The 16,225-nt window shown below is 40.2% G+C and overlaps 1 protein-coding gene across 3 annotated transcripts in view; it reads right to left on the bottom strand.

Annotated features, from left to right (window-relative positions):
* Window positions 1-16,225, bottom strand: part of CBLB (Cbl proto-oncogene B) — a 246,417-nt gene that overhangs the window by 4,226 nt on the left and 225,966 nt on the right. For all 3 annotated transcript variants that reach the window (XM_080654165.1, XM_080654163.1, XM_080654164.1), the window contains one exon: window positions 9,811-9,930. In XM_080654165.1, coding sequence (XP_080510291.1) covers window positions 9,811-9,930 — 120 coding nt within the window. The remainder of the gene's footprint in view (window positions 1-9,810; window positions 9,931-16,225) is intronic.

Below are 16,225 nucleotides of genomic sequence, written 5' to 3' on the forward strand. Positions count from 1 at the left end.
CTGCACCCTCTCCAGTCTGGGACCCCTCAGACATCCCTCTCACAATCCAGGACTGCTGGCTCCCAACTGCTCGCCTGCCTGCCTTCCTGATTGCCCCTAACCGCTTCTGCCTGCCAGCCTGATTACCCCCTAACCACTCCCCTGCCAGCCTGATTGATGCCTAACTGCTCCCCTGCCAGGCTGTTTGCCCCTAACTGCATTCCCCGGCAGGCCTAGTCACCCCTAACTGCCCTCCCCTGCAGGCCTGGTCCCTCCCAACTGCCCTCCTCTGCTAGCCTGATCACCCACAACTGCCCTACCTTGCAGGCCTGGTCCCTCCCAACTGCCCTCCCCTGCTGGCCATCTTGTGGTGGCCATCTTGTGCCACATGGGGGCAGGATCTTTGACCACATGGGGGCAGCCATCTTGCGTGTTGGAGTGATGGTCAATCTGCATATTACTCTTTTATTAGATAGGATAGAGGCCTGGTGCACAGGTGGGGGCCAGCTGGTTTGCCCTGAAGGGTGTCCTGGATCAGGGTGGGGGTTCCCTTGGGGTGTGAGGCAGCCTGGGCGAGGAGCCTGTGGTGGTTTGCAGGCCGGCCACGCCCCCTGGCGACCCAAACGGAGGCCCTGGTATCTGGGGTTTATTTATCTTCTACAATTGAAACTTTGTAGCCTGGAGCGGAGCCAAGTCTTCTGCTTGCTCCGTGGTGGCAGCCATTTTTGGGGGGATTTCTGTATCTTCTGTAATTGAAACTTTGTAGCCTTAAGCAGAGGCCTGGGCTGGCCAGGGTGTGGGGAAAGCTTGGCTTCCTCCATCACCGGGGGCAACCCTAGCCTCCTGCTCTTTCCAGCTCCATGGCTGCCGCCATTTCTGTTTGGGTTTATGTATCTTCTATCATTGAAACTTTGTAGCCTTGAGTGGAGGCCTAGGCCGGCAAGGGCAGGCGGAAAGCTTGGCTTCCTCCATTGCCGGGGAAACCCAAGCCTCCCTCCTGCTCTCTGTGGCCGTAGCCATCTTGGTTGGGTTTATTTGCATATTCGCTCCTGATTGGCTGGTGGGCATGGCTTGTGGGTTTAGTGGAGTGATGGTTAATTTGCATAGTACTCTTTTATTAGATAGGAGGACTAGTGGCCTGGTGCATGGGGATGGGGTGTCCCTCAGCCTGGCCTGCACCCTCTCCAATCAGGGACCCCTCGGGGGATGTCTGACTGCCGGCAGTGAGACATCCCTCTCACAATCCGGGACTGCTGGCTCCTAACTGCTCACCTGCCTGCCTGCCATTTGCCCCTAACCACTCTGCCTGCCGACCTGATCGCCCTCAAATGCTGCCCCCAGCAGCCTACTCACCCCCAACTGGCACCCTGGCCTGCTCGTCCCCAACTGTCCCCTCCCGTCAGCCTGCTTGCCCCCAACTGCCCCCTCCCATCGGCCTGCTAGCCCCCAACTATCCCCCCTGCTGGCCCGATCGCCCCCAACCGCCCCCCCCCCCGCCAGCCTGATCACCCCCAACTTCCCCTCCCGCCGCTGGCCTGCTTGCCCCCAACTGCCCCCCCCACACCAGTCTGATCGCCCCTAACCGCCTCTGCCTCAGCCCCGCCACCATGGCTTTGTCTGGAAGAATGTCTGGAAGGTCTCCCAGTCTAATTAGCATATTACCCTTTTATTAGTATAGATTATAGGGTAGGTTACATTGTCCCCATGTTTAACACAAATTTATTTCCAATTCCATATACTATTCTTCAAGCTTTATGAAGTAAGAGATGTAGAAGAAAAAAAATAAACCTGACTGAAAAAGACAGGCTTTTACTCTGGCAACATCATGCATCTTATTTACTAGGTGGAGGAAGTGTCTACTAGATGAAAATCTGTTACAAGCTCACAAACATTCCTTATAGAACACCCCACCTGGCCCTCCATCCCACCCATGTCACAGCAGCACTGCTCTGAGAAACATGTTTGTACTGTCTCTGCCTGTCTGATTTTTCAAGTTAATAATGCTATAAAGTGATGCCTTACTGATCCCAGGGAGGGAAGCAGGGGAATAAAAAGAAATGTAGATGGCTCGAGTCTACTGCTAGTTAATAGGATGAACAGAAGTACTTTGCTCAGATACTTTATCCAGATTCCAATATAGGAAGCTTTGCTTGAGAAAAAGCAAAGCCAGCCAAAACATTGGCAAGGGCCAGCTGGGTTCCAGATCAGTCCCCTGATGATAACGGTTTCTCTCAGTTAAACCAAATGAACATTGGTGCCCACAAGTGGAGAGTAATTTTAGTAAGACAAAATAAAATTACAGGCCACCACCCCATACACATCATCAGGGCATGGGCTGGTAACTTGAGAGGGTTGTATACTCTTTCATGGATTTCCATGTATCTATATTTGGCATTTTAATTGAGATGCCGGGATTTTAAAAATATTACAATAAAAATTATCAAATTTATGCCATAAAACACTATGTATACATCAACATTTATTTACCATTTTTCTTCTTAGAGCATTCACAAATGCCAAGTGATAAATTCAAGAACAGGTTAAGTAAAGGAGGAAGGTGAAGCTAGGACCCAAATGCCTCTTGCCACCTGTCCCCATCTTATCCGCTCCCAGTCTCTGCTGCCTTGCCACATTTCCCAGTGGCTTCAGGAGATACTGTAAGTAGATATTTTCAATAATAAAATCTAAATCATGAAATATTATCTAATACTTTATTTCATATTTTTCTAAGTATGATATTTTTATATGAGAAGATAACTTGCAAAAAACATCCCATTCACATTTCTAGCAATCCTATACAATAAAAGCCCAATATGCTAAGTGTCCAGTCATCCGTTCAACCAATCAAAGCATAAAATGCTAATGATATGCTAAGGCTGCTCAACCACTCACTATGACATGCACTAACCACCAGGGGGCAGACAATTGACCAGTTGACCAGTCACTATGATGTGCACTGACCACCAGGGGGCAGATGCTCTGACCAGTAGGTTAGCTTGCTTCTGGGGTCCGGCCGATTGGGACTGAGCGAGATGGGCAGGACATGCCCTGGAGCCTTCCCGCAGTCCCTCCCTGGCTGGCCAACCTCCCGCGTCCTTCCCCAGCCCCGATCATGCACAGATGGGGTCCCTTGGCCTGGTATGTGCCCTCTCGCAACCTGGGACCCCTTGGGGGATGTCAGAGAGCTGGTTTTGGCCTGATCCCACAGGCCAGGCTGAGGGACCCCACTGGTGCATGAATTCATGCATGGGGCCTCTTAGTATCTATATAACATACATAAAACCACCCAAGATGAAAATGTTTGGTTCCATACCAAACTGAATAATAGTCTTATTTTTAATTTTTTCTTTCTTATAAGATAATGCTTAGTTTGAAAAAATATTACAGTGGTAGGTAAAGCTTATTAAATTCTGCTCATATAAAAGAACACATTAATTTCTGGTTCTTGCTAAGTCTGTATTGTTTCTTGCTGTAACTAAATATCTCAAATATTTATGGTCTGCTAAATTGCATTGTTTACTGTGTTTTGAGGTTCCATTTATTTTTCTATTAAGTATTTCCATTATGTTATGCAGAGATGAACAATAAATTATGCTTTGCTTCTAATCATTTCCAAAAAAACTATTAGAAATTCTAACAAGCCTTTCTTTAATCAATTACCACAGAATTTATACATTGAAATCTCCTCTGTTCTGATTTAACTGAGAAAAGTACCTAGACATAAATGAAGTCTAAATTCCTTGTATTCTGCTGGTAATTTTCTAAGATTTTTTCTACTATTGTTATTTTGTTTCTGTCCAAAATACTAAGATGGGCACACGAATGTCAAGCACCTGTGGAAAGAACAGCTACTAGTGTGTGTATGTACTGCTAAAGTAGTGCAGGAAGGCAGCCAGAGTTGCATCAAATAGGGTAACTGGAGTGAAGTCTTACGATTTAGAGCTTTTAGATTTAATAAACGTATGTATCTTTGATTTTGGTAGATGTCACCTATTAAAAAACCCCAGGAAACCTATCCACTCTGTGAGGCTGCTATAATGAATCCTGGCCAAATGCAATGAAATTCCGATGACTAATTTTATTTAAGGGAAAGCTATTCTTTGCTTGTAAAATTAAGCAGCAAGCATAATTTAGGAAACCTAAGTTAGCAAGGAAAAAACACTTGCATATACACACTACAATTAAATCAAATCTCTAGTTAGAGAAGTGAAGGTCTCTCATTCTCGAATTGTTATTTTATTTTTGCACACAAACTATAATGGAAATATCAACTAGAGAAAATGATTCAAACCCATTTTGGAATGAGTCCAGATAGATTTTTGAAGACATTTTAATAAAAGTAAAAACTTATTGAAGCAAATATTTTTTCAATACATGGATTTCCCTTTTAAATCCAAAACTCATAGATCCCAGCCCTCATTGCCCTAACTCAAAATCTATTTTCCCCAAACAGTGCTGATAACTCTTCAGAATCTTACAAGTGTCCAGAGGTAGAACTGTATCATGCATTAGAGCCTACAAATGGAAAAATGGAATCTTTGTTGCAATTTTTTACCACCTGTTATATATGAATTTCTACTTGTCATTGAATATTTTATTCAATTTTGAATATGATATTTTTTTTTTTGTTTGGCTGTTGTGGTCAGATACATCTCAGTGTGGCCTCTAAGATATTGAGTAATTCTGATTTAAGCAATTTACTTTTACAATTCTCATTCTCTAAATCTATGCCTGTATCTCCATTTTTAGAGTTATTACTTATCCCTTCCCAGGTAGCGTGTAAATTAATTAATGTAATGTTCAGTGTATGTGCTCAGGAGATGATTAAAAAGAAAGGACGATGAGTTCACATTTACAATGATCACTGCTACACTGAAAACATCAATTACTGTTATTAATAGAGGTGTGGAAGAGGATAAAAACATGCCATTTTTTTGTGAGTGCATACTTATGTAGAAAGCTTTTAAACAAGATCTTAAGCAAAAATATCTTACAACCTGAATAGGGAAAGCTGTTTTTTAAAAAAGAGGCAGACCATTTCCATGCTGATCATTAGAACAAATTGCTTAAATGAATCTCTCTTTTGACATTTCTTCCCAAAGCTCCTAAACAGCCTTCTCTGTACCCACTTGTTCTTTTTCACAATGTCTAATGGTAGGAGACTGCAGGTCCTTATTTGCTTTAGAGCGTGTAGTAGGAGAAGGAAGCAATGAAACAGAAGATAAAGCTATCGCACAGTTCCTCGAATTATTATAGTGTAGTTTTGGAGTACATGGCATGACAGAATTTTACCAACTCCATGGGAATTTCTGTACCTGAATAAATATCATCCTTAAAAAGTTATTGAAAAGGCCTGTGTTTACTCTAGAGCTGTTGTACATGCTTAGAGTATTTTTAACTCCTATGTGCAATAGCAACATCAAAGTAAGTACAAGAATATGTGGATATAAATATGTGCAGCACCAGTTTTACTCAAGGATGTCAGATTGTTAATAGTTTTTAATACTGAAATGAATACAGGTATACCAATAAGTAAAATGCAAAATTTGCATATATTTTTTAAATTAAACTGACTTTGAAGCAATTTTCCTGCATGTGATTGTCCACTTTTAGTTAGAGCCTTACTCCCTGTGTTGTTCAGAGTTAACTATTTGGTGTGGAGAAAGATTTTAGAAGCAATGATTTAAGAGTAAATTTGACTTAATTTTCATTTTCTGAATCTATTAAAGAGCAGAGTCATAAAGTCCTGGATAGCATGAGAATTAACCTGATGACAACACAATTAGAAGAATCCCTTGAATGAGTACTGTGCATCATGCATTTTAAATGAGGACACAATCAACTCCTACAGGGCAAAAGCCACAGTACATAGAAATATGTAATATATCTAGTGTATCTGTGGTAATAAACTTTCATTATTGCAGAGTGGGGCAGGATTGAATAGTAGAAAAAAGGACTAAAAAGGCCTTTAGGTGGACTATGATAAAAAAGAAAAGGGTTTGACTCAGTGGATAGAGTGTTGGCCTGCAGATTGAAGGGTCCAAGGTTCGATTACAGTCAAGGGCACATACCCAGGTTGCGGGCTCCATCCCCAGAAGTGGGTGTGCAGGAGGTAGCCTATCAATGATTCTCATCATTGATGTTTCTATCTCTCTCTCTCCCTTCCTCTCTGAAATCAATTAAAAAAAAAAAGGTGAGGGACACTGTTGTATGTCGACATTTATAGGAGTGAATACCAACTATTTTACCATAAGAGGTCCTTATTTTTTCCTCCAGTATTTAAACTTCGGTGTTTCTTTTAATTTTTGTTTTTCTTTTAGTCCATATTTTGAAAGATGTGTTTAATAAGCAAATGTCATCATTAATGAGTACATTTTCCTACTTTCTATTTCTTTTCTATTAAGTCTTATTTAATAATACCTACAACACCAAGTTTCTGTATTTTAAACCAAAGAAAAGGCACTTAATGTGTTAGTTTTCTTGCATATAAAGTTAGAATTTCTGTTAGACTTTTAAAATATTAAGTAGTGTTTGACAATACATAAAAATAATGGACTATCATATAATTTAAAATGACATTTATTTTAGAAGTTTATGTGGTAAGATAATATGATACTATGTTAAATGGAGTTGAGATAGAATTGACATATTAAGTATGATTTCAACTATGTGAGCATGTGCATAAAAAAAACATGTTAGAAAGAAATACTCATTTGGCAAAAATGTTCTTTGATGATAGGATTACAGGTGTCTTCTTTTTCTTGTTGCTTTTCAATTCTATTCCATTTTATACATGTCTATATTTAGAATACTTAGCATAACATTTGGCCTATAGTATGCCTTAACAAATTTTAAAATGATTATTTTGTACAATCTGAGACAATCTCTAAAAGCTTATTCAGTAGTTTAGTGACAACACTTGGGATAGACATCAAGACTCTTAAACTACTGATTTCTCAACTGTATCTGAGGATTAAATGACGAAAATAATATAAATTTAATTGATTAAGGCATGATAGAAATCTGAAACTCATCTATACCATATATTATAATAGACAATTATGATAGTTAAGGTTATAACATACCATTTTTAATGGTTATTAAAGAGCATTAGATTTGTAAGGAAAAAAAAAACTTCAGGTATTCCAACTGTGTAAACTGTAACAGTTTTATTATCCTTGTTAAAACACAAAACAAGATCTTCAATAATTTATCTTAAAACATCCCTAACAACAATACACAATTCTAACCCTTTGTGAAGTGAAGCTATGATTTCTCATTGAGATTTTAATGGAGATAACTATAGAATATTTGGCCTTAATATAAAATTCATTCAATACTCAATTACTTTTCCTTTAAGCAACCAAAGGAAATGCAGTATTGGAATTAATTGCTTTATAATGAAACCTCCTTTATTTTGTCTGTGTATTTGGCAATAAGACCTTTAGCAGTTACAAATAGATTCAATACAAGTTATGTGCTGAAATTATTGTATTATTTTCAAGTGTTGCCTTGAACTGCTAAGAATATGAAAAATCTCCAGAGCTAATGCTCCATTTCCTCAGCATGACTGTGTTGTTCTACTACAAGATAGATTCCCTGGGTTTTTCAAGAACAGTATTCAAACTGTAGCGAATTTTATCTTATAACGAAAAAGCAAAACTAAAGTTTGTGAAAACTCAAATATATCTAGTAATAGGCATGAATACCACATGAATAATATATCCATGTGAAGAAATAAGCAGATTATTAGCAAAAAATCGTTGCCTCATATACAGGTATATGTGAATTTAATACAAGCTGGTTAAATCCAGTTACTTCTGATTAACTATCATTAAATATCAATTGTTACATCTAAAAACCATCCTCCCCTGCCCCAATTTTTATAATTGTCTTAAACATTTGGAAGGCTCTTTGTACATGCAGATATGTGTGTGTGTGTGTGTGTGTGTGTGTATATATATATATATATATATATATATATATATATATATATATTTATATTTGTATATGTGTGTGTATATATATATATACACACACGTATATATAGTATATATATACACATCCTTTTAAAATAAAATCATATTTTCAAATTCTATAGAAAGCATCTTTACATAGAAATTTTACACATAAGTCACTACTAGTCATTTAGATCACCATAAAGACCTGAGAAATTGAATTTATAGGTGTAGCAATTACATCAGAATCCTCAACGGTCATCTTAAAAAGGCCTTAATAAAAGCATATTACTGCAAAATAAGGGCTATTAGAATCCTAAAGGCACATAGCATCCAGTCTCAAGTTTTTGATGCAAAGACCTAGGATAGAAGGCAAGCCCAGTCTCTCTGCTGGTGTGAAATTAACAAGTGGACATCTTGGTAGCTCTGTGAACTACATGCGAGCAAATATCTTGTTGGAAAAAGTATCTTATTTTCTGAGGTTTGACCTTGTTTGTAAAGAGTTCAGGGAGTAGGTTGAAATATTTGATGTCATAGCTAGTGGAAGCTCTCAGAGTAATAACCAGGTCTATTTTATCACGCAGGTAAAAGCTGGTTCAGGCTTCTGGTAAATGCCTATTTGGGGACATTTCAACAAGGTTTGTGACTCAAGGTTTATCCTTAAAATTTCTAGTGTAATCAGAATTCCTACCATTTGATATCACACAGGTGAATGATGTTCCTCTGGGCTCTACAACACTCACATTTTATGGAACAACTTGTAAAGAAGCTGTGAAAATAGAGCATTCTGGCCACAACTCTTCCCATAACTTGAGTATATGTTTCTTCTAATTCAGAGTTGGTGGTATTCTAAATCAGTCATGGTACTCTCCTCAAACTCGTACTTTTACATCATTTCCTTATGGGACTTGATTCCTTCATTTACATAGAAGCTGCCTGGTATTGTCTCCCCTTCTTCTTGACTTTCACACTTTTTCACTGATCTGAAAATCTACCCCTTTGACTGGAATTACAGTGCTTCATTGGCTACCCCATGGATATATCTAAAATCTTGGAAAGACTAGAAGTAAACTGGTAAGAGCATGGACCAAAAATTGAAAAGGCTAATAAAATTTTCTATGTTCTCCTGAGTTTTATTCAGGTATTAAAACTTACAGGAGAATTTCAGCATTTCCAATGCATGTCATCAAGTATGTAAGAACTGGCTTGATAATTCTCAAATCAGCCAATACTTATTTTGATTCAGAAGTTACAGAATATATGGCTATCACTAATAACAAACTTTCTGTAAACTGAGGTTTGAGCTAAAGAATAAAAATCTAGTAAGAAAAATGTCTGATGTTTACAATTATGAGATAAAAATATTGTCCAAATTGCTAAAAAAAAGTATGGGTTATGAGTATGGCTTATATTTACTAAAATGGGATATCCTTCTACTTAATGGCTGGTAGTGGAGCATTGACTGACAGCCCTAAATAAGCTGTACAAATTAAGAGTTTGGTGCTAGTATTAATTCTAAAGAGATTTCTTCCTTAAATGGAGAAATGAGAGAATGTTGAATTATAATGTATAGAGAGATTTTCCCTTTTCAGATATCTGGTAAGGCAGAACAAAAATTAGAGAATAGATATGCATCAGAGAACACATTTTACTGACTAATCAAAGATAACAGAATAGCGATTTTTCTTTTCTATGAAGTAATTTTGTAGGCAATCCTCTCATAATACAAGCTTTATAAATAACTTGCAAAGGTGATAAAAATACTTTCTTAGGCTGGCAGTGCTCGCTGAACTGTAAATGAATAAAAAAGGTAAGGTACTCCAAAGAGCACTGAATAAACGGAAGGTATTATTACTATTATCAGCCAACTCACCTGAAGAGGACGGAAGCTGATCGTAATCCTGGGATGTTCTGTTGGATTTGACATTTTCACCTGGCAATCTCCTAGCAGGAGGCAAAGGAATTTGGCCACTTGCTGGATCAAAAAAGGGATCTTAAAAATTAAAGATAATTTTTTAAAATTAGAATGTCTCTGCTGGTTGATTGAAGAAAAAATTCTAGAGATTCTAGTTTTTGAAAATAAATTACAAAACTAATTTCATGACTGATAACAATTTTTAATCTGCCAGCATATTTTCTTTCTATTTGTCACTCAATAAAATGTTTTTCCATTTATTCCTAGATAATAAAGGTTACCCGATTTTATATTTGTATTTTCAGATATTATTTAATTGTAAAATTGTTGATGCAGCTGTTTCTAATTTTTATTTTCTGTTCCAATCTTTCATGTACAATGAATAAATTACAGAAACTGTTGTAATAGTTATAAAAAAGGATTTTGAATTTTGCTCTATCTGAAATCAGTTAATCATTCTTAGTAGGCAGTCTGTAAAATGGACATTATATTTGTGATTTGTGAGGATTAAATGAATTTATGAATGTGAAATTCCCTGTACACATATGGTGCTTTTTAAAATAACATTATAGGCATCCTATGTTAAAAATCACTGTTGTTAATTGGCTCACTGAATAATGAATTCAATTGTTAAAAGTTGTGATTTTTTTTTACTACTTTGGCAGTCAGAGAAGGAGCATCTGAAATAGTGAAAAATATATATTGTAGACAAATTAAAATTTACTACTTCTAATGATATTTATTAACTGGAACTAAAGGCAGGAAGAGATTTTGTCAATGCTACTATATCAAAGTGTTAGGCCCATAAACTTAACTGGTTTAAAATTAGTAGTTCCTGGGTTTAAAGGCATATAACTGATTGTTTTGGGTCACTGATCACTTATTTAGCCATCACTTCCATCACCGGATCCTCCGTTTTCCTCTCCCATCTCACGCACTCTTACATCTGCCAGATCTCCAAAGGTGCTACCACAGTTCTTGGAGGTCAGGGACCTTATCTTATTCATCCTGTTTGAATTTTATCTCCTAACACAAACACAGTACCAAGAACACTTAGCAAATAGCCTGGACTTCATAAATATTTACTTTTAACTACAAAAGGTAAACACAGACAGATTGATTTTTCAGAAATTCAAAATCAAACCCTGAATTTCACTGACAAATCCATGAAATGTGAATTGCTGACAAGGCTAAAATTGTAAATATTAAAGACCTAATTATATTTCATTGTTTTAACTTCCATTTGAGTTTTTCATTAAGAATATGTAAGAGTTTGGTTACTTAAGAAGGTAATTCATGCTGATTTATACCAATTTTTGTAGATAACGTAAGGCAAGACTTGAAGTCATTGATTATTTTTTCCCTACTCGAGTACAATAATTATCCCCAGCTTTACTGGGGACTTTTTGGCCTAAGCAAGGCTACTTAAGTTGCTTTCATTAATTTCAAGATTAAAATGAGTCTTAGATTTTGAGCTTTCAATATTTGAACAGCCAGTGGTTCAGCCTCATTAATTTTGCTGAAAAGTTTTAGTAAGATAAATCAAATTCTATGCAACAAATGTTAAATGTTAATCTTGATGAGAAAGAGTAACCAAAGGAAGCAAATATAGTAATTTCTGAACAAATTTAGAAATTTTCCAAGGATTTAGATTTATTCAATAAAATTTAAGTTCTTGTGCAATCTAAAACATCACTGATGTAATAGGTTAGAGCAGTGGTTGGCAAACTCATTAGTCAACAGAGCCAAATATCAACAGTACAATGACAGAAATTTCTTTTGAGAGCCAAATTTTTTTAAACTTAAACTTCTTCTAACGCCACTTCTTCAAAAAAGACTCGCCCAGGCCATGGTATTTTGTGGAAGAGCCACACTCAAGGGGCCAAAGAGCCACATGTGGCTCGCGAGCCGCAGTTTGCCAACCACGGGGTTAGAGGAAAGATTCTTTTATAATACATATACTTTTTTATTTTCTTAGGGGTAATTTATGGGTTTTTCAGATATGCTGTTTTCAATCATCTATTTATTTAAGGCTAAACATTAGATTCTAAATACATAGTGTCATAAATAGACTACAAAATATACAGTTGTTATGATGTTGTTCTGTTAAACTATTTCACTTAAAAAGTCACTAGATACATGAATAATACCATAAATAATATAAATATAGTTTAGTCTGAATCGCTGCCATGTTCTGTCACGCTTTTATAGCAAGTTGGGAAGTTAGTACTGGTGCTTCGTTGGGAAAAAATACACAATTACTAGAGATACATAATTAACTGTCTCCTGATAAGGACAAATTGAAAAGCAATAACGTTTAAAAAAATAATTCTTCAAAAACTAATTTTAGTAAAATTTTATATCCACACTTAGGATTAAAACATACAAATGGAAAATACCACAGCCAATGTACCATTATCTATGTATATAAAAGGCTAATATGCAATGTGTCCCCACAGGAGTTCGATCAGGAGACCAGGAGTCCTATCGATGTGCGCTGACCTCCAGGGGGCGGTGCAGAATGAAGGGAGGCCTCGGCCAGCAGCCAGAAGGCCCCGATCGGCCCTGATCACTGGCCAGGCCTAGGGACCCTAACCGTGCATGAATTTCATGCACTGGGCCTCTAGTCTATATATATAAAACCCTAATATGCAAATAGACCAAAGGGCAGAACAATCGGTCACTATGATGTGTGCTGACCACCAGGGGGTGCGCGCAGAACATGGTGGATGACAGGATGGTGGAGCAGGTGAACGAGGGTGCCAGACCAAGGTGCCGGTCACTGTCATTGGGGAAAGCCTCTAGTGGTTACTGAAAATAATTTGCTCTTGTGTGCCATTGTCCCGCACAGCGCTTGCACCCGCTGCTGGCACCGTCAGCAGGTGTGAGTGGTGGCTGCTGGCCCTGATCGCCCCTGAAGGTTTCTCCACCTCCTCCTGCTCCTGAGGGGCAATCAGGGCAGTAGCCACCACTTGCACCCACTGACGGAGTTGGCCCCAATTGCTCAGTGCCATCAACATGTGGGAGTGTTGGCAGGAGTGGGGCTGCCAGCAGACAGGCTGTGGTGGGAGGGGCCGGGGGGGCACGGAGGATGGGCCGAGACCCACCCTTGTGCCTACTACAGCCACACGGCCCACAGTTCATTTCAAGCTGCATGAATTCGTGCACTGGGCCCCTAGTATAGTAATAAATATTTAAGAAATGAGAATAAACATGATGGGATTAACCTATTTTGAAAAGCAAAATACTAATGCCTGTGGTTTATAGTAGGTAGTGCTAAATTTAAAGTTTAATACTTATTTTAAAGATTATTTTAAAAAAAAAAACGAAGGGAAGACTAGAAGGAAAAGGTTTGCTAATGATAAAAGAAATGGGAAAGACTTTTGGTAAAGATGGCAGAGTAGGCAAACACTGTGCTCAATTCCTCCCACAACCACATCAAATCCTATATAATAAAAGAGTAATATACAAATTAACCATCACTCTGCTACACCCACAAGCCACGCCCACCAGCCAATCAGGAGCAAATATGCAAATAAACCCAACCAAGATGGCTACGGCCACAGAGAGCAGGAGGGAGGCTTGGGTTTCCCCGGCAATGGAGGAAGCCAAGCTTTCCGCCTGCCCTTGCCGGCCTAGGCCTCCACTCAAGGCTACAACGTTTCAATGATAGAAGATACATAAACCCAAACAGAAATGGCGGCAGCCACGGAGCTGGAAAGAGCAGGAGGCTAGGGTTGCCCCCGGTGATGGAGGAAGCCAAGCTTTCCACACATCCTGGCCGGCCCAGGCCTCGGCTTAAGGCTACAAAGTTTCAATTATAGAAGATACATAAATACCCCCAAAAATGGCTGCCGCCACGGAGCAAGCAGAAGGCTTGGCTCCGCTCCAGGCTACAAAGTTTCAATTGTAGAAGATAAATAAACCCCAGATACCAGGGCCTCCACTTGGGTCGCCAGGGGGTGTGGCTGGCCTGCAAACCACCACAGGCTCCTCACCCAGGCCACCCCACGCCCCAAGGGAACCCCCACCCTGATCTGGGACACCCTTCAGGGCAAACCAGCTGGCCCCCACCTGTGCACTTGGCCTCTATCCTATCTAATAAAAGACTAATATGCAGATTGACCATCACTCCAACACACAAGATGGCTGCCCCCATGTCGTCAAAAATCCTGCCCCCATGTGGACACAAGATGGCCACCACAAGATGGCCAGCAAGGGAGGGGCGTTGGGAGGGACCAGGCCTGCAAGGGAGGGCAGTTGTGGGTGATCAGGCCAGCAGGGGAGGGCAGTTGGGAGGGACCAGGGCAAGGGACGGCAGTTGGGGGTGATCAAGCCTTCAGGGGAGGGCAGTTAGGGGTGACCAAGCCGGCAGAGGAGGGAAGTTGGGGGCGACCAGACCTGCAGGGAAAGGCAGTTGGGAAGGACCCAGGCCTGCAGGGGAGAGCAGTTGTGGGGGACCAGGCCAGCAGGGGAGGGCCATTGGGAGGGACCAGGTCTGCAGCGGAGGGCAGTTGGGGGGGACCCAGGCCTGCAGGGGAGGGAAGTTAGGGGTGACCAGGCCTGCAGGGGAGGGCAGTTGGGGGGGACCCAGGCCTGCAGGGGAGGGCAGTTAGGGGTGACCAGGCCTGCAGGGGAGTGGTTAGGGGGTGATCAGGCTGGCAGGCTGAATCGGTTAGGGGCAATCAGGAAGGCAGGTAGGCGAGCAGTTGGGACCCAGCAGTTGGGAGCCCACCAGGATCGGGCTTTAATAGGCAGTTGGACATTTCTCGAGGGGTCCCAGATTGGAGAGGGTGCAGGCTGGGCTGAGGGACACCCCCATCCCCTGTGCACGAATTTCGTGCACTGGGCCTCTAGTTTACAAATAAACAACCATAACTGAGAACCACCTGAAATCTAGCTGACCAGAAGTCCTATAACTAAGAATATAAAGGAGCCATGTAGAGCCTGGTATGCAAGGTGGAGATATGAAATAGGCAGATCCCACACCCCCACTTTGGCAATTAAGAATCAGGAGGCATAGCTCAGATACAGAGGTGTCCCCTAAGGAGCAAGGGGGTCTCAGTCCAACCCTGAGCTCCCCAAACCAGCACTCCAGTGCCAGGAAGAGGAGTCTTCATAACATCTGGCTATAAAAGCCAGCAAGGACTGCATCTAAGTGAGAGGAAAGGCTGCTGGAGAACTAGGTGCTGTAGGTCTCTAAGGGCACAAACTCACTCACTCTGGGCTCCTGTGCAGAGGCAGCATCTCAAAACCAGGGACATATGGGGAGAAACTGAATAGACTGGCTAGGGTTGGATGGGCAGGGGTGGAGACAGCTCTCTCCAGGGTTGGAAGTGCTGGCAGGTGCCATTGTATTTTTATTGAAGGCTTCCCCTACCCAGCCATTCTGTCCCAAGTCGGTGCTGAATCTGGGATCTCTATTAACCTGGCTAACACTCTATGCCCTACCCTGGTGATTCCCTGAGATCATGCCTCATCCTACCAGCATGTTCACTTGAACCTTTTCCAGTGATCCTCCACACAAGCAGCCTGCCTCGGCTCATGCTGCACTTTCCTAAAACCCCCCAAATGTCCACAAAATCCAAAAAAGCACTAAGTATCTGGCCTTTGTGTGTTTTTCTATGCTAAGATAGGCATGATCAGTGATCAATCTCAACTTGGCAATGTACTAGGTGTACCAGTTAATAATGCGGATTTTTTTTTTCAATAGATGGAGTTACACATAGGTTGATATGTATGCTATTTTGTTGTATTGACAGCAAGCCTCAAAACTTCATGTCAAATTTTCTGAAGGTGTTAACATAGATATTTTTACACTTAAAACTGTCGAATTCCGTGCCCCAAAAAAGAGCATTTGCGGGAAGTTTTAATTCATTACTTTATTTTGAAGAACAGTGCTGCTGAAAGTTGTCGTATACTGCGGAAAGCTTATGGTGAACATGCTCTACCTCAAAATACTTGTGAATGCTGATTTAAACACTTCAAAAGTGATGATTTTGATGTGAAAGACAAAGGAAGTCTAGGTCAACCGAGAAAGTTTGAAGATCAACAATTACAAGCATTATTGGATGAAGATATGTGTCAAACTCAAGAACAACTTGCAGAAAGATTAAACGTTGCTCAGCAAACAATTTCTGATCATTCATAAGCAATAGGAAAGATTTTAAAGGAAGGAAAATGGGTGCCACATCAACTGAATGAAAGACAAATGGAAAACTGAAAAGTCATCAGTAAAATGTTGCTTCAATGGCACGAAAGTCTTTTTTGCATTGAATTGTGACTGGCGATGAAAAGTGGATTTATTTTGAGAATCCCAAATGCACAAAATCAAGGGTTGATCCATGTCAACCATCAACATCGACTGCAAGGC

This window comes from Plecotus auritus (assembly GCF_963455305.1).
Source record: "Plecotus auritus genome assembly, chromosome: 2".
NCBI classification, from domain to species: Eukaryota; Metazoa; Chordata; class Mammalia; order Chiroptera; family Vespertilionidae; genus Plecotus; species Plecotus auritus.